Source organism: Phyllostomus hastatus, unplaced genomic scaffold, assembly GCF_019186645.2.
Source record: "Phyllostomus hastatus isolate PE091 unplaced genomic scaffold, TTU_PhHast_1.1 phas_scaffold_760, whole genome shotgun sequence".
Lineage (NCBI taxonomy): Eukaryota > Metazoa > Chordata > Mammalia > Chiroptera > Phyllostomidae > Phyllostomus > Phyllostomus hastatus.
In genome coordinates, this window is record NW_025334040.1 from 799063 (window position 1) to 817853 (window position 18791).

Consider the following 18791-nt stretch of genomic DNA (forward strand, 5'->3'; position numbering starts at 1 on the left):
CTGGTAGCCAACACAGTTCCTGTTTCCAGGTCAGGTGAGGGTGGCCATCTGTCCCAGGAATTTGGCCCCTGAGGGTGGATAAGTGAGCCCTGCCTGGGCCACAGACACTGTGAGGAGGACAGAGGTGAGGGGGGGCAGGACCGCAGGTCACTGTGAATGAGAGAAGGAAGACCTGGGGCAGAGCTGGGTGTGGATCCCACAAGCCCAGGGAGGGTGGGCCTCCCCTGAGCAGCGGGTGAGGAGGGTGAGGAGGAGAGGGGCCCAGGGCGTGTTGCAGACTCAGATCAGAAGCTCTGCTATGGAGACCGCGTCCCCCTGAGTGTCACGTGGTCCCACGTGGACATGCAGGCAAGTTGGTTCATTCGGAGAAACTCTTGCCACCTGTCTGCTCCCAGCCTCCCAGCCCTGGGTCCTCACCAATCAGAAGGAGAAAGAGGAGGAGGGGATGAGCCGATGCACATGCAGCAGGAGCAGAGGTGCCTGGCTTTGGGTCTCCCTGGGTCCTGGCAAGTGCGAATTACCCAGTGCGCACACCAACGGCTGAAATGCCCTGAGTGCCCCAGAGGTGTCCCCGCGTGTAACCTCCCCCAACAATAACGCCCACGGGCTGGCAGGCCCCCTCCCCCCTCAGCAATCCTGTGCTCGCAGTCAACCACTTCGTGATTTCTAGGTCAGGAAAGCAGTTGTGGGGATAACTGTGACTTCTCAAGTTTCCTAAAATTGCTGATTTTGTTTGTGTATCTTTAGTGGGCATGTTTCTGAAGACATATTCTGGACTCTAGGTCCAAGTTTTGATTTTGAGAGAAGGGTCTTTGGAATTTTCCCTCCAGGATCACAGGTGCAGGTTCCACGGGTAAGCCCTGGAAATACGGAGGGAGACACCGGATTCCTGGGTCACAGGTCAAGGCTGACATGAGCACAGCGGGTTCCCCCCCTCAGCCCCTGAGCTTCAGGGCAAGGAGACTCTGTGTCCGCACCTGACAGAAACATGGGCCTTGGTCCCCCGGGTCTCCTGCCTAGGTCTGGGCTGTGGTGACTGGAGGACACCGGGGGAGGAGGAGACTTTACTCACAGGGCTGCTACAGATGAACCTGGACCCATGGTAGCAGCAGCCTCCGCAGCAGGAGAAGACACAGGCCCAGCTGAGCAGGCAGCTGCTGGGGCGTTCCCCTCCCAGCAGATGAGCGGGGACCTGGTGCCAGCTCCCCACAGGCGGCAGCTCGGTGGGCAGGTGGAGGCTGCTGTCACAGGAGTGGCTGTGAGAACCAGCCTCTTCCTTAGGACTCGGCCAGGTGATGGGCAAGGAGTCCCACTTGGGAGACTAGAGCCAGAGACTCAACCAGAGGCCCTGAGGGTTTACAACTGTCAAAATAGTCGAGGACTTGAGGGATGTTCCTCAGAACTGTTGGTACCAGGACACAGTTCCTGACACTAGGATGTGTTCTGACTCAGACACGGTGGGTTCTGTGTCCCCCGTTCTGCCCTGACCCACCACGGACTCTGTCCCTAGGACGGCCTGCAGCTGCATCCAGGAACTGCGACCCAGTTTGAAAAAACCGCACAATGTGATATGGCCAAGGAAAGTTCGAGGGCAGAATTTAAAGTATGTGGACAGGTATTCCAGACAAGTTCACAGAGGTGAATCTCAGGCCCCAGTTAATGGCCACACAAACCCAGGAAGAGGCTGGCTTGTCAGTGGAGCAGAGGTGGACGAGGGAGGTTCTATTTCCAGAGGGACAGCAGATTCTTCTCTCACTGCCCCACAGCCCTGCTGCATTGCACTAACATTGAGACTCTTGTCCCATGCTGCGCAGCACTGATTGGCCTCATCCTCAGCCTGGAGCCCCGTGATGGTCAGGGTGGCTGAGCTGCCAGACTTGGAGCCAGAGAATCGATCAGGCACCGCTAAAGGCTATTAGCTACTTTCATAGAGGAGGAGTTTGGGGACCTTTCCTGGGAGCTGTTGGCACCAGGACACTTCTTCATCAGCCCAATGTTGGAGCTGCTTCCAGTGCAGGAGATGCTGACCCTCTGTCCTGGGTTCCCCGACACTGAGGGCTGCTGAGTCAGCACAGACTGGGCCCAGGATCCTACAGGAGACAGACACACAGAGACTGTGATTATGAGTCTAGAGACAAAGAAGAAAGTGCATCGTGACTTTTCCCAGGGCCCCTTCCCTGCCCCCATATGCAGTCACCTGTGCAGTGAGCAATGAGGGTCAGGAGGAGAGGGGACCAAGCCATGGTGGAGACCATCCCTGAGTCCTGCCTTCTGTGGCCCCACAGCTGAAGCAGAACTTCCCCAAACCTCTGCCTTCCCCTCTTCAAACTCAGAGAGGGAGGGCCCACTCATGCAAATGAGGCCCCTCAGCTTTCTGATTCCTCACTGGCCCCCTGGGTGCCTTTTTAAGATGTTTGAGCTGTTCAGCTTTCTTGGTCTGGGACAGTGACCCACTGCAAGATGTAACTCTGTGGCATCCAATTGATCACATGAGCAAATTGTTCATATGATCGTGATACCAAGAATACTTACTTTACAATGTTTCCTTAAGCAAAGTTAATTGCCTTTGAACTTGATCTAGTCTTGCATAGAGTGGTGATAAACCTGTGACTCCTACTCAGCTAGAGTGTGATGGTTGATACTATGGAAACAAAACTGGCCACAGCTGAACTTCAGACAGCCCGCAGCTGGGGTCTAGTGTGCAGCTGTGGCTGAGCCATGGTCTTCAAAAGCTGCTGCCAGCAGGAGCCCACAGGAAACAGTTAGAGCAGCTCCCTCCAAGGAAGTGAGAGTTTTTTCAAAATCCACCTGGTGTTCAACTGGGCACAGGTTGTCCAGTTGGTGAAGAATCTAAGGATTTCACGAAGGTTGGCTTCGCTTTCTTTGCTTTAGGTCATGAGTTTTGCATGTGATTGCTCTATATGAATACATAGCCCTTTGTAACATTCTTCATTGGGAATTAGAGACTCTGCAACACACCCACACCCTGCCCCTGGGAGGGTAGGTTGTAGAGCTGAGCTTGGAGTTGCTGTGCAAGAAGGTTCTCATGCTGTCGTTTATACTGTGTGTTGGGAAAATCTGAGGATTTCTGTCAAAACTCAAGCCAGTGAGGTTGGTGTAAAGTTCACATATAACATTCTTCTTAAAAGCCGTACTTGTATCTTCTTCTAAAGTGCCTTTGAGTTAATAAAATAATAGTGTAACTGTAATAGTCAAACCCACTGTTACCGTAGTTCTTGTTTCCCGGGAAGCAGCTGGTTACACAAACCTTATAAGAAACAAAATTGAGGCTTCTGAAGTGAAGGGAATTTTCATTTGTGCCCAAACTAATTATGAGTTCTAACCATTTTGGGTTGATGGAGTTTTTTGTTGTTGTTGTTTGTTTGTTTGTTTTTGAGTAGAAGCCAGAGTCCATAATTCTCAGTGGACAGGATGTTATAGCTTAGCAACCTGGTACAGTCTAGCCCAAAGTTGCCCATAGAAAAAGGATTTAAGCATCAGTAGGAGAACTTACCACAAACCTTTTAAGATTAGCTTCATTTCACCTAATATGAAGTGTTCCATGGGAATTCTAAATGGGTCCATGATGTTCTAACACTCACTGCACAGCTCTGGTGTAACTGTGCAGACCTGAGTGTGGAGGCGTGCCTAATCCACCTCTTAGAAACCCAGAGGAGTTGTCCTTTCAACATTTTGTACAATTATATTAAATCATAATGTAATATTTACATCTGTGTGTGTGTGTGTGTGTGTGTGTATTCCTGCCCTCCTTCCTGAAGCAGAAATCCTGAAACACTTGTAAAGCCCTGGGTGGCCCAAGTGTCCCTTTCCCTGACATGGTGACTCTGGGTGGGCTCCTGAATGGGGCTTGGTCACCATAGAGACCAACCCCGATTGGAAGGTTGGAATTTTGAGCCACACTCCCACTCTCTTCACAACAGAGGAGGGCAGAGAGACGAGTTAATAATTAACCATGTCTATGATGTGAAAACCCCACACAATTCTCCAATGTATGAGCTTGTGGAGCTTCTGGTTTGACCAACGAGTCCACAGCAGGAGGGTGACACATGCCAGCTTTACAGGGATGGTTACTGTTGTGCTCAGGACCTTCCCAGACCTCGTCACCCACACGCCTCTTCATCTGCCTGTTCCTCTCTGTCCTTTACCTCACTCTCTAACAATGTGTTAGAGTAAGTGTTCCCCTGAGTTCCACGAGATGCTCTAACAAACTAATCACACCCGAAGTCAGGATCATGGGAACCCCCTGGATACAGCCAAATCCCACAGAAACTGGGGGCAGTCTGCAGACATCCTGTTGGTGATTGGCATCTGAGTGGGGACAGTGCTGTGGGGTGCAGCCCTGACCTGTGCATCTCACACTGGCTCCAGGCAGATAGTGTTAGCACTGAGGTAAATTTGCAGGGAATACAGCTGATGTCTGAGAGAATCTCTTGCTGTGATGAAGAATTCCTTCAAGTTTGGTGGCCATGAGCTTCAGAGGTGAAGTTTTCTATGTGAGCAGTAAAGGAGATAGAACTGGAGGGTAAAGCTAAGTTTTTTTAGTTTAAAAAATATTTCTTGATGGCAATTTACTGCAGATGCTGTGGGCCTGTGATCTTGGGCTCTGTTGTCTCCTGTGGGTGTTCCTGGGATGCCCTGTGCTGGCTTAGGTGACAGCCCTAAGCTGTGGGTTATGCTTTCCCCCTCAAGGACAGGTGTTGCCACAGAGAAGCCTTCCTTGCAGGGGACATCACTGAAAGGGAAGCTCAAAGCCAAATTCTGTGGGCCCAGGGGTTCTTGTCTCACTTCCTCATCATCTGAGCCACTGTGAGTAACTGTAGCTGCTCCCACTGCTATGATCCGCAGCACAGTAATAGTCGGCCTCGTCCTCAGGCTGTAGCCCAGAAATGGTCAGGAGCCCTGCATTGGCCAAGGCGTCTTTGGACCCAGAGAAATGGCTGGGGACCCCGGAGCGTTGATGTTTACTTGAGTCTGTGTAGTAGTACAGAAGGAACCGTAGAGAGCTGCCTGGCTTCTGCTGATACCAGTACATACCATAGTTGCCAACACTGAAGCCACTGCTCACAGTACAGGTGAGTCTGGCTGTTGCTCCTGGAATTACAGAGAGGGTGGGTGGCTGAGTCAGCACAGGCTGGAAGAGGGAACCTGGAGAAACACAGAAACCCAGCAGGAATGCGGCATGGGCCAGCATAAGGTTATTTTGAACAAGAGAAGAAAAATCTCGGTTAGCGGACTCTTCAAGGACAGTCCCTACCTGTGCAGTGAGAGAGGAGCATGAGGAGGAGAGGGGTCCAGGCCATGGTGCACAAAGCCCCTGAGCCCACAGTGGGGCTGGGCTGCCCAGGCCTCCGTTTCTCCACACCCTCTGCCAGGGGAGGGGCCATCCATGCAAATGTGTGTCCATCCAAGGGCTGTCCAGCCCCTCCCTGAGCCCTAGTGCTGGAGCACAGCTCATACCCCAGACAGAGGGAGCTATAGGTTGGCTTCACCCCTGAAGAATCACAGGGATCAGACAAGATCAGGTGCAGTCAGGGTAGCATGTCCTTGCAGAGCATCTGAATGAACCTCAAACACTAATTTGAAAGAACATAAGCACCCCTATGTCCATTGCGCCATTACTTACACTCACCAAGATATGGAAGCAGCCTAAGTGTCCCATCAGTAGATGAGTGGATAAAACAACTGTGGGACATTTGCACAATGGAATTCTACTCGGCAGTTAAAAAAGAAAATTCTACCTTTTACAACAGTATGGATGGACCTGGCAAATATTACGCTGTGTAAATAAGCCAGTCAGAGAAAGACAAATGCCATATGAATTCACTCACATGTGGAATCCAATGAACACCCTGAACTCACAAGGAAAACAGAGACACACTCTTAGATAGGGACCAGGGTGACAGCTAAGGGGGGAGGGTCAAAGGGTGGAGGGACTGAGCAAAAAAGAAAAAGGACTCATGGATGTGCACAAGAGTAATGTGATTGTGGAGGAAGGGGTGATTAAGGGAGTCTAAATGGTAATGGAAAAATATCATTGAAGAAAGAAAAAGCCTGGGGAGGCAGCACCTGCTGAGACAATGCCAAGGTCTTTGCTCAGAGGGTCCACCAGGCCACAGAGGACCTCTCACCAGAGTAACAATCAGTGAGTTCCAGCCCCTCCCCCAGCCCCAGGCTCCTCTGAGTAGAGGGTCCTAGCTGAGAAGCTGTGTAGGGGCTCCAGGACAGTCCTACAGCGCCCCCTGCTGGTTGCAGTCCGTACTCCTCACCATGGCCTGAAGTCCCAAGAGCCCTGCTGGTCTCTGCAGCTCAGCAGGTTGCACATGGTTCCTTGGGCTTCACTCCTAAAACCAGAATGACTTTATGATCCAGAATTCCACTTGTGGGTATTTATCTGAAGAAAAATAAAACATCTCTAAGAGACATGTGCAATCCCAGACCCAGCACAGCATTGTTATACAACAGACGACATATGGAAATCACCTAAGTATCCATTGATGGGTGAATGGCTAAAGATCATGTCATTCATAATATGTAATGTTAAATCAGTGTACAAATGAGCCTTTGAGAGAAATGGAATCTTGTGATCTTGAATCTTGATCTGACGCAACATGAATAAAACTTGGGGACATTATGCTTCAGAAAGTAAGTCAAACAGCAAGACAGATACCATCATCTCACTTTTGTGTGTAATCTGATCAACAAAAAAACCCTTAATAAACCAAAGATACAGAGAACAAATAGGTGGTTGCCAGAGGCTTGGGTAGGTAGTGTGTGACAGAAATGAGTGAAGAAGTTCAAAATTACAAATTTGCAGTTATAACATAAATCAGGGCCTGGCCAGCTAGTTCAGTCAGTTAGTTGTGTCGTGATGGAGCAGGGCTGTGGGTTCGACCTGTGGTCAGGGCACATACAGGAAGCAACCAATGAATGTGCAAACAAGTGGAACAACATCCACATCTGTGTGTGTGTCTCTCACTGTCTCTCTCCTTCTCTTTCTCCCTGTCTCTCTCCCACCCACTTCCTGCCTCTCTCTCTAAAGTCATTTCTCCTAAGAAGCCATCGTTATTTGTTTTAGAATGGTATAAAAGCGAATATGTGGGAAAAGGCAGACTCATCACACTGGGCAACACCATGTGCAATTCCACTCAATGGACAGGACAATAAAATATTCATGAGTGAACTAATGCAGTTACAGGCACATTTGTAAGTATTGCCAACTGCAATCATACGTGCCCATGAACCAAACCTGAGTTCATACTCGTATCTGCAACTCTGACACATCACTGCCGGGAGCATCATGCCTCCTCCCCCTGGTGATACTTGTCAATCCCCACTACTGGGGTGAGCAGCCTGGCTCCCACCCATGCCCACCCACTGACGGGATTATGTAACAACAGTGCACAGCACAGCCACACCTGCACTGTTACCTGTATCCCCCTGGGAATCCACTTTGTCACTCGGAGCACAGTTTTATGTGCAGTTTCCTTTGCTGGTAGTGTGACAGACACCCCCACTGTGACAGGTACTTTAGTCAGTAACTTTTCTCCCCACCTTTCCCCTGAGGGCAGGGGCTCATGCCTTCGCAGTGCAAACTGATAAGGTCTTGCCACCTTCCGCATTCCACCACAGGACCCTCAGCCTCCTAAAATGCATGTCATGTACACGTGTTATGGTCTGTCATGGTGCTTCACAGTTTTCAATGCATTTCACAAGGTCATAGTGCCACTTAGGTGCCATTACATTGTCATGTAGGATAATTCCGTTGCTCCTTCTTTGTTTTCACACAGTCAAATTTACAACAGATGTTCCCACTCTCCCTACAGTTATCCCTCTTCCAAAATGTGACATCATTAGAATCACATTATAAATGACATCGCCTTTTAAAAGGAAGCCCCTTGTTGGAGGACCCCACTGCTGCTCCCGGCTTGGGGTGAGCCCACACACAGCTGTAATGCACACCCACGCACAGCCTGTAGGTTGCTCTCAGGTTGTGGAGACTGTTGATAAAGACACTTTAAACTTTCACATGCAGGTGTTGCTGTGAACAGAAATGCCGATGTATTTTTAATATTCCATTCTATTTACTGTAACTTTTTAATTGAGGCATAATTGATATACAATCTTATATTAGTTTCAGCTGCACAACATCATCACTCTATGTTGATAAATATTGCAAATTCATCAACAAAGTGAGCCTACCTAAGTCCCTTCACTACACATGGTAACAATCTTTATTATTTCTTCTGCTGTGAATGTTTTGGATCCGCTGGTTTAGCTGGGTTCACACATCCACGATCACAGCATCTCCGCCCCAGTCCCCGTGCTGTCCACGATGTCCCCAGACCATTCATTTCACAACTGGGAGTTGATCCATTTCACTGTCTTTACCCACGTGGGCAACCCCCTTCATCCCAGACCTCTGGAAACCACCGTCTGTCATAATTTTACACTTGTCAGTGGTCATATTTTGTACTGAAATCACAAGACAAAACTGCAGGTCAGCACTGATTACACTGAAGGACATTATAAGATGAGATGCAGACAGCTGACTCATCCTTCACACACAGCACACACAGTGCTCAGGCTCCAAGGTAGGTTCAGGAGTCCAACACAATGTCACATTTTTGTTCTCATTACACAAAATAATAAATACAAACCAGTCTGAAAGTCAACTGTCCCCAGCTGGAGGGAGTTGGCCTTTCAATTTTGTTTGGACCCTTAGTCTGGGAAAGTGCTGCTGTGGGTGACATTAAAGACAGAAGGGAGAGAAGCAACTTTCCCTCCCAGTGTCCCTGGGTAACCTGGGTCCAGGTCAGCAGCCAGAGAATGAGCAGAAGTCACAGGGCACAGGCCGAGCCTGAGCAGCAGCAGCTGCAGGGTTGACCCAGCTCCCAGATGACACAGGGGTTCTTGTCTCACTTCCCCACAGGCCTGCAGCACTGTGGGACCATCGAGATTGTCATCAGAGGTCTGGCAGTGATAATCAGCCTCATCCTCAGCCTGGAGCCCAGTGATGGTCAGGGTGGCTGAGCTGCCAGACTTGGAGCCAGAGAATCGGTCAGGGACTCCAGACTCAAGATTGCTATCATCATATATGAAGAGTTTGGGGGCCTTTCCTGGGAGCTGCTGGTACCAGTGCACACTGTAACCACTCCCGATGTTGGAGCTGCTTCCAGTGCAGGAGATGGTCACGGTCTGTCCGGGGTTCCCTGACACTGAGGGTGGCTGAGTCACCACAGACTGGGCCCAGGACCCTGGAAGAAGGAGACACACAGAGATGGTGATTATGAGTCTAGAGACAAAGAAGAAACTACAGCATGAGTTTTCTCAGGGTCCATCCCCTGTCCCCATATGCAGTCACCTGTGCAGTGAGCCAGCAGGCTGAGCAGGAGAGGGGACCAGGCCATGGTGGAGACCATCCCTGAGTCCTGTCTTCTGTGGCCCCACAGCTGAAGCAGAGCTTCCCCCAAACCTCTCCCTTCCCCTCTTCATACTGTGACAGAGGGAGGGCCCACTCATGCAAATGAGACACTCCCCACCCCCAGCTGTATGATTTCTCTGTGGGCCCAAAGCAGGTGCCTCTGACTGAGGAGGCCATGGGTGTTTGCAGGGAGGGGCCCTGTGAGGCTCATGGGTGGGGGAAGTCACAACTGTTAGCCCAGGATGAGGGCACTAGGCGGTGCCAGGAGGTGGGTAACAGCTCAAAACACCCCTGGTCCCTCATAACAACACCCAAGCGCCCTCTAGTGTCCAGGTCAGGCATAGCATTGTGTGACATGGTGCCCGGAACCTATCAGAGACAACCCCTGCATCCCAGGGCTCTCTGTCCACTGAACCCTGCCTTAGGTCCAGGCCAGGGGTCCCCTCTTATGGCCTCCCCATCACCTCAAGGAATTTAATGCTCTACTCAGCATTCTCTGGTAGTGTCTGTCCTCAGCTTCCTTGTTCAGTGGTCAGGACTGAGGTTCTGTCTCTCACACAAACTCTTAGGCCAGTATCAAGTCCAGAGCAGTGACTGGCCCCAGGCCTATTTGACGTGTGACAAAGACTTGACTGTTTCTGTGATAGGGACCAGGCAATGTGACTTAGGTCCTCGTCCCAGACCGAAGCAGTCCTTCCCAAACCCCCTGGGTCTGTGGGCAGAAGCACCCTCGACAGCCCCGTGTGCAGCCTCCCGATGCTCATGAGCACTTTCCACCTGAGCTTCGGCCTGTGGGGCCGTGACCAGGCTGGGGTGTCACCAGGACAGACCAGTGTGAAGGTGGGACTGCACCAAAGGCCACGGATCATGGAAGGGCCTCTGAACTCTGGGTCCTGAGGGACAACTGACTGTGGGGAAGACCCCCAAGTCTGGTGTTGGGCCCAGGGTTGAGGTGGGTCTATGGGCCTGGCTGGGGCTCTGATGGAAGGCTTGCATCTCCTTCTCCTCTTGAGCTGGTGCCCTGGCTCAGCCCGGGATCCCTGCAAGTCTCAACAGCCATCGTCACCCTCCTTTCCTCCTGTTCCATCCACCTACAGGAGCCCAGCGGTGTCAGGAGAATGAGTGACCAGGTCTGCACACAAAGGAACAGTTAGGGACCCTGAGGGTTCAGGACACCAGTGTGACTCTTTGGGGCTCCTGTGTGGGATCCGCTGGTGCCTGGACACAGTGCAGCCCGAGTCAGAGGCTCCTTCCAGGGCAAACGGAGCTGACGTTCCAACCAGGGGGTGGCCAGTCAGCTGGGAGAGTCCAGACCACCCACAGGGCCCTGGAAGGGACCACGGGGCACATCTGAGGAAGAGCCCAGACCTGAGAAGGCACAGTGACCCTGCCTGCTGTCAGTGGAGTTTGCGACACACGGATCCCAGTAACAGCAAGGAACTTGTATTGTCACCTCTGCTGACACCCACCCGAGCGCCCTCTCAAGGGGACGTGCATTGAAATCAGCAATAACGTGAAAAGGAAAAGTGTTTGTATAACCTTCCTGCTCAGTGCTGATGGTTTACTGTGTTTGTGTGTAAGAAGATATTTCACAACAGGTTAAAATTTGTTTCTTATTGATTGCTGAATAATGTGTTTATTTTCCTACAGACGTTGTCAAAGATTTTGTTTAATATTGGGAAAAGAATAGCATATACTTTGAACTACTTGTAGAATTATACACCATTTTTATTCATTGTACATTGGAAACTTTTAAAAGTATTTTTTAATAAACTCTCACAGTCCCCTATCTACAGATGGTAGTTTCCACCATTTTAAACTTCAATTGACTCCTCACCTCCAAATATTTTCATTTTTCTTGCTTCTGTTACTGATTTGACACTTCTGCGGTCACACCTGTCACAGTGGGTGTGTCAGCAGCCAGCACGAGGGCCCACGACTCACGGGCGACAAAGCTGCTGTGGGAGATTTAGGACCAACACCCCCCAGATGGAAGGCACAGAGTCCTTAGTACGACAAGGAGGAACTCTTCATGTCCCCACGTCCGCATTTCCTTTTACAGAACCAGCAATTTAATGCAAGTGGCAGCTACTTAACATTAATGGAAAATGTCACATGTGTTTTTCTACTACTTAAGGCTGCTGCAGTTTTAAAATAAACAGCCAAAAAAACTTTGCTTGGAGACAAATATACTCCCTTCGCCCCACGATGGATCCCCACTTGAGTGTGTCTTTGGTTCATGACAAAGCTTCACAGTCACTCACTTCTCAAGTTCCACTCCCAGCACCTGCTGTGGAGCCTTTTTCTTCCACTTGCAGAAACATCCCAGAATCGGACAGGCCTCACGAAGGGCCTCAAGTGACGACCTGTTGAGGACAACGGGCTCCTTTAGCCACATGAACAGTCACAGATTTCTGCTGCTCTGTCTGATGAGCCGCACACTGAAATCCCGGCTCACCTGGAGGACCAGGGCGCACACAGCACTGAGGACCAGGGTCCGCAGGCGTCCAGGCCCTGCCTTCCCCCAGCTGAGCTGATCCCTGAGGCTCACAGCAGCTGCCCCTGAGTTCCTGGGCCTCCAGGGAGCCCCGCCCTCACAGGGGGTCTGGGGGCTGAGGGCAGGTGCTGATGGGGAGCAGTGTGTGCAGAGCAGGGGGTCAGGCCCAGGACGCCGGGGGGAGGGGACTGCCTGTGGCCTCAGGAGGACAGAAAGAGCCCACACTCAGGGGTTGGTGCTGATGGGGAAAGGCCCTCACATGTGTGGGGTCCTGATAAAGACTGATATCAGATTGCTTGGATCCCTTGTGTCAGATTCTGGTAGGTTCCTCACTCCTGAGCTGAGGACATTGGCATCAGCCTCCCACTGACCCCTCCCCTCCTTGTCCAGAAGGGACCTGTGTCCCTGGGTAAAGTATCTGCCTGGCAGAGTAAACAGACTGGGGATGTGAAACCAGAAAGGATTCCTTTCTCCTCAACACCAAAGACACTGGGAAAGTCTTCAGATCGTCAAAGGACAGTCAGAGATTGACCAATCGAGTCACTTCTGACGTGAAGTTACATGAAGGGAAGTGACCACAGATGGTGGGACCACGGGGGGTGGGGGGGTGGGGGGGTGGGGAGGGGGGCGCGTCGTATCTTCAATCCTCACGCTGGAACACACTGAGGAAAACATTTTCTACCAGGTCCTACACATCAGCCTCTTCTCGGGACTGGATGTAAAGCACGTGTGGGAAGTGTTCCTTGCCAAACACGAAGCCAGACTTTCCATCGCAAAAGGCTCTGAGACACATGTCCCAGGTCACTCACTCCAGGGCTGCTGCTGTCCCCGAGCCACACTGTCCACGTCTGTGGTGCTGCTGCTTCAGCAACAGGTGACCGTGTTCCTGAGACCCGGCCCCATGTGGTGGGTGCATGAGCCAGCACAGCCTGCAGGCGGGAACTGGAAGACACAAATAAAGAGGGAGTGAGATGTGGGGGCCCTGCTTCTTTGTCCCCAGATTAATTCCCTTGACAACCAACATCCCAGAGGTTGTGATGGTTCAATGGGCTCAGAGTGTTGATGAGACTTCAGGAACTTTATGTGTCAAAATCACCCAGTTCTATCCCAGCTGCTGCCTCTGCCAGGACAGTAGCTCTTGACTGTCTGTCCTGGTCCCAGGCCCTGAAGGAGGCTGGACGAGCAGGGACAGGTGCAGGACCTGTGTGCACAGGGCAGGGACCCCACTGCAGGGCGGGGGCGGAGCTGGGGCGGGAAGCCCGAGGGAGCGTGAGCCTCAGGGAGCTTCACCTGTGTCGGCTGTGATCCGTGAGGAGGAGGGAATCCAGGACGTGGAGGAGACGACCTGAGCCCTGCTCTAGGCCTGGGAACCAGCCTCACACCACAGGCCCCTCCGCAGCACATGTGCTGGAAGACCTTGCAGTTAACTAACCGCACGTCCTTCCATTTAGGAGAAACTGCTGTCTCAGGCACACTGAGAATTTGGAAAAACAAACTAGGATATTTCCTTAAGTTTAAATTTCTTGTCATGTTTTGTTCTTTTCACTGTATCAGAGTATCCTTTCTTTCAGATGGACCCTTAAGTATTTCATGTGTATGTTGTTACTAATAGTCCTGGCACCGAACAAGCCGGTTCTGGTGCCTGCTCCAAGGAAAGCCAAATGGTGAGACAGGAGCTGGTGCAAAAGACCGAGGTTTGTTTAGGTGCCTTGGGACCTGGGAGATGGGTGGACTCCTGCCTCAAAGCCCATGTCCCCTTCCTGCTCAAGCCCGAATTTCTTACAGGAGTAGGAAGGGGGGCTTTTCTCTCCTATCCTATTGTCTTGCTAGCATTCCATAGGTTGGGTGATGTCCATTCTTCTTACCAGCTATTGGTGGCTCAGTGTAAGTATCTCCCTTGCTGCCATCTTTGCCAATGGGGAAGAGTCACCCTGAGCTCCCTGACTCTCTGTGGTACCTGGGTCAGTGGGGAGGAGGTGGGGCTGCAGGACACACTGTCAGGGACCCTGGAGACCCGCAGTCCTCAGCCCACATCCTGATGCTGGACAAGGTGCCAGGCAGCCTGGGGAGCCCATTGGAGTCTCATGAGCATCCCTGGGTCCCAGCCGGCCCACCTGTGCTCTGTGAAGCATCCACATGGCCCATGACTCACAGTGGCCAGCTGGGACCTCGCTTGGAATGACTGCAGCCTATGGTAGCAGTGCTGCTATTATTTTTACATTCTGAAAGCTCACTGCTAGTATATTCAACAGGGTACGGTTTATGCTGAATGAGTCAGTTTGCATCACCCAATTCAGACTTGAGCACTCAGACTAGAATCAGTCGCCCCTCCAGCCTGAGCTGGCCTTGGCCTGGATCAATGTAACTTGACCTCCTCAAATCTCTCCAATGGGAAACTGTTCTCTCAGCAAGGAATTTCTACCTGTGAAACAGTTAACACAGTGAGAACAAATGGGCAAGACCCGTTCTAAACATTGCACTGAAGGAAAAGACGTGACATTGTCAGAACTACTGGTCCAAGGAAACTCAGGCACAGAAGGACGATCTGACCGCACAGTCAGCGCTGAGCTAGAGCCGGTCAGAGCCACCGGCCGGGGCGGCTGCACCGGGACTGGAGAGCAGAGAGGAGGGTTTTGTCTCACTTCCTGCTGCTCTCACTCATGACTGTGTGCTGCTCCGCCCCCTTCCATGGACATTTCTGACTGCAGAGGAGCCCACCTTGCAGAGGCCCCCACAGAAGCTTCAGTGAGGCTCAGAGCATAACCTCTGGGCCCAGGGCCTTCTGTCTCACTTCCTCGTCATCTGAGCCACTGTGAGTGATGGAAGCTGCTCCCACTGTCATGCTCTGCAGCACAGTAATAGTCTGCCTCGTCCTCAGGCTGGGCCCCCGTGATGGTGAGGGCGGCTTTCTCCCCAGAGATGGACCCAGAGAAGCGCTCAGGGACCCCAGAGGGGTGGTTGTTTGTGTGATAGATGAGCGTGCGGGGACCCTGGCCTGGGGCCTGCTGGTACCAGCCAGGGTAGTTACTCCTAGAAACTGACCCAGAGCTAAGGCCACAGGTGTTTGTGACTGTCCCTCCTGGAGGCAGGAACAGTGATGGCTCCTGGGTCACCACAATCTGAGCGCTGGACCCTGAAATGAAAACAGACACATGAGGAATGAGGAAGGAAGGCACAAGGTCCCTTCCAAGGCTGCTCTCTGAAATGTCCATGAACCTGGGCAGAGGGTGAGGAGGAGCAGGAGCAGGAGAGGAGTCCCTGTCATGGTGCAAACGTGCCCAGGACACTCTGGCCCCACAGCTGGCACTGGACACTCTGGCGGCTCCTTTATCTCCCTCAGCTCCCTGGAGGGAGGGTTTGTGTCTGGGTCATGCTTGATGCAAATCTCAGCTCTTTATTTCCCCACCCTCAAATTTGTGTGTCCTCACCCAGGGCCAGCTCTACGGTCGGGAGCCAACGGCTGGCCTGCCTGTGGGCTCTGAGTTGGTCCCCTGGGAGGAAGCACCTGCTGTAAAATGGACCTCAAGCCCCTGAGCTTGTTGTCTTCACGGTCATTAAATCTGAATTGACTGCAGGCCTTCTTCACCTCAAGTGGACCCACAGCGCCCCCTGGTGACAGCCTAAAAAAATAATAGCTACAGTGGGAATGATGTAGAGCAAATGTCCCATTTGTTTCCAATATGTTGTAATCTTTGATCATCCCATTTTATTGTCCAGGTATCACCATGCTGATTGCTCTTCTGTCTTTGTGAATATTTTTGGTTCTTATTCTCCCCAGTTCCTGGAATTCAATGTACCTGTTAGTCTGTTCTTCAGCCCATCTAGTGGGGTTTTAGTCATTGAGTGTCATTTTTATTTTTGTAATTTTCCTTTCATTTGAATTTATAATTCATAAATGTCTGAGACTTTCTCCCTTTTTCACATCATTCTACAGTGTCCATAATTTTTTTTTGTGAAGATGATTATGTGATTGTCTCTTAAAATCCGTGTCACATAATTTCCACCTCTCAGTCATCTTGTACCCGAAAGCAGGTCCATCAGCCTGTCACTGCTGCTGCCCAGGACACAGATGTGAGTAAGAAGACTTCTATAGAAAATAGGAGGAAATGAGCAGAGTCAAAAGCAGCATGGAGAAGGGCCAGGCCGGGCCATCGGAGCACAGGGTGACAGGGGCAGAGAGACACACTGGCACGCGGGCGTGTGGGCCGAAGCTCAGGAGCGGTGGAGCCTGTTCCCGCCTGTCTGGTTGGCCCCATCCCCCCAGAACCCGTCCTGCAAACAACTGCTACGGAGAAACCCGGGGCCTTGCCCAGCCAGCAGGAACATCAGTTGTCCCTGCACATGAGAAAGGATCTCTTTGATTTCTGGCTTGAGGGCCCTGGTCTCAGGATGGCAGCTGTATGGCAGTCAGGACGCCCTGGGTAATGCTGGGCAACGACACACTCGGGTCACAAACCAGCAAACAGGCAGCCCATGGATCGCGGATCAGGGCATTTCCCAGCTGCCCTGACAACAGGACCCAGGGACACTCATGTCACTGCTGTTTCCTGATGATGAAGATTCTGCATCCTGGAGACACTGACCCTGAAGATGCTGGGTCAGCAGAGGGAGTCCATGACTTCTGCAGTGACAGAGAAGCCTGAGACCTGCGGAGCCCAGAACAAGACACCCTCAGGGAGAGGACAGGGTGTGTGTTTGGAGATGAGTGCACCTGCAGGACACCCTCAGGGAGCCTCTCCCTCAGGTCCAGGCATGAGGACAAGGGGCCTCCTGTCCCTCTGACATCCTCTCCACCCCTGAGGGGGTTCTCCAGGCAAACCCTCCCCTGGGGCAGGTTCTCCCAGACCCTTCAGGACCTGGCACCTGGTGCTAAAGAAAACCAGTGTGTGGAGGGTGCCTCCCTGGAACCAGGATGAATCTGAGGGGAAAGGAGGCATATGGTGCAGATCAGCTCTGGTAACCATTGCCCCTCACAGGAGCCCAGGTCCTGTGTGAGCAGGAAATCTTTGTACTTCCCACCCACAGGCACAGCGTCCTCAGCTGTGGGGTCTTCAGGTCTCAGGGAGAACAGGTCCGGGGTGCACACAGCCCCTTCTTTCTTCCTGCCCTGACACCACCACCTGGCCCCACAGTGCCCTGTGGTCCCTGGCGCCTCCCTGGGGGTGACCAGAAAAGAATAACTTCTCTTTTCTATAAATGGCAATGCCTGGGATTTCATTAATGTGCACAAAACGTGTGTGTGTCTGAGCTAGTTCTGATGTGCTCAGGAGACAACTGTTCTCAGGAGGAGGAAGGAACGTCCGCATGTTCTGACTATGCAGCCCCCCTGCCTGTGTCTGTGAGGTGGAGACCAACCCTGTTCAGGGACTCGGTGTGTCTCAGGATGAGCAATAAACACACCAACAGTATCTCTGTGCAAATACTCAAAGGCAGATAGACACACCTTTTGAAGAAAAAAACAGTAATTCTATTGTCATATTACAGAGATTGGCTCTCGTTGAGAGCCCCGGCGAGAGAGGAGGGGGTGCGGAAGCAGCAGTGGAGCAGAGGAGGGGAGGGGCGGTGTGCGGGGCCCGGTCAGTGCGCGTCTGCAGGACCCGCGTCCCTTCACCTTGTGGGCTGCTCCGGAGACAGAGGGAACCGTGTCTATGACCCGAGTCAGTGTGGACATATCACTGTGGACGTGTCATTAGCAACACAATATTGTCACTTTAAGGTGTAAGATATGTGGGCTAAACATGACTGTCTTTCTTCTTTTGTCCTTTTTTCATTCTCGCCTAAAGTCATGCTTATTGGGTTTAAAGAGAAAGGAAGGGAGCGATAGAGAAAGAGAAACATCGATGTGAGTTGCAAACATGGGCAGGTTGCCTCCCCCACTTGCCCCGGCCAGGGACCCAACCCACAACCCAGGCATGTGCCCTGCGGGGAAAACAATCCCGAACTCTTTGATTCTTGGGACCACACTACAGCCACCTGCACCACAGCAGCTGGGGAAACACTTCTGTCTTCATCACCGTGTGTAGTTGCACACACTGTGTTCATTTGTTACCTCACTCCGACCCTGTGGGCATGGACAGCGGGGCTCCATCACCTCACCACTGTCGGACCCTGGACCGGCCTGTGCTCCCGGACTGACTCATTCATTCCTGTTCAAGAACAGGACCAACGAAGGAGCGCCCCCTGCAGGCACCTACATGCAAATATCTCAATACAAGCTGCTCAGACAAAAGGTCTTCCGGCCCAGGGGTTTTTGTCTCACTTCCTCATCATCTGAGCCATTGTGAGTAACTGCTGCTGCTCCCACTGCCATGAGCTGTAGCACAGTAATAGTCAGCCTCATCCTCAGGCTGCAGCCCAGAGATGGTCAGGAGCCCTGCGTTGGCAGAGGCGTCTTTGGATCCAGAGAAGCGGCTGGGGACCCCGGAGCCCTGGTGCTTGATTGAGTCTGTGTGGTAGCTCAGCAGATACCGGGGAGAGCTCCCTGGCTTCTGCTGGTACCAGTATATCCTATAGCTGCCAACACTGGAGCCACTGCTGAGGGTGCAGGTGAGTCTGGCTGTGGCTCCAGGAGATGCAGAGAAGGAGGGCGGCTGAGTCAGCTCAGGCTGGGAGAGGGAACCTGCAGAAACAGATACTTACTTGTCAGTGATGGGGCTGGGAGCAGGGAACGTTTCTCAGAAGATGGCGCAAGAAGGGAATAAACTTGGGAACTCAACCCTTGTCCCCAAGGCCTGTCCCTACCTGTGCAGTGAGAGAGGAGCACAAGGAGGAGAGGGGTCCAGGCCATGGTGCACACAGCCCCTGAGCCCACAGTGGGGCTGGGCTGCCCAGGCCTCCTTTTCTCCCCACCCT

The 18791-nt window shown here is 52.1% G+C and overlaps 2 gene segments (V, D, J or C); both read right to left on the reverse strand.

Annotated features, from left to right (window-relative positions):
• Positions 1-8145: 8145 nt before the first annotated feature.
• Positions 8146-9489, reverse strand: LOC123811007. The segment is given in 2 exon segments: positions 8146-9275; positions 9383-9489. Coding segments are annotated over 2 exon segments (594 nt in total).
• An 8716-nt stretch (positions 9490-18205) lies between these two features.
• Positions 18206-18726, reverse strand: LOC123810862. The segment is given in 2 exon segments: positions 18206-18558; positions 18681-18726. Coding segments are annotated over 2 exon segments (399 nt in total).
• Positions 18727-18791: the final 65 nt, after the last annotated feature.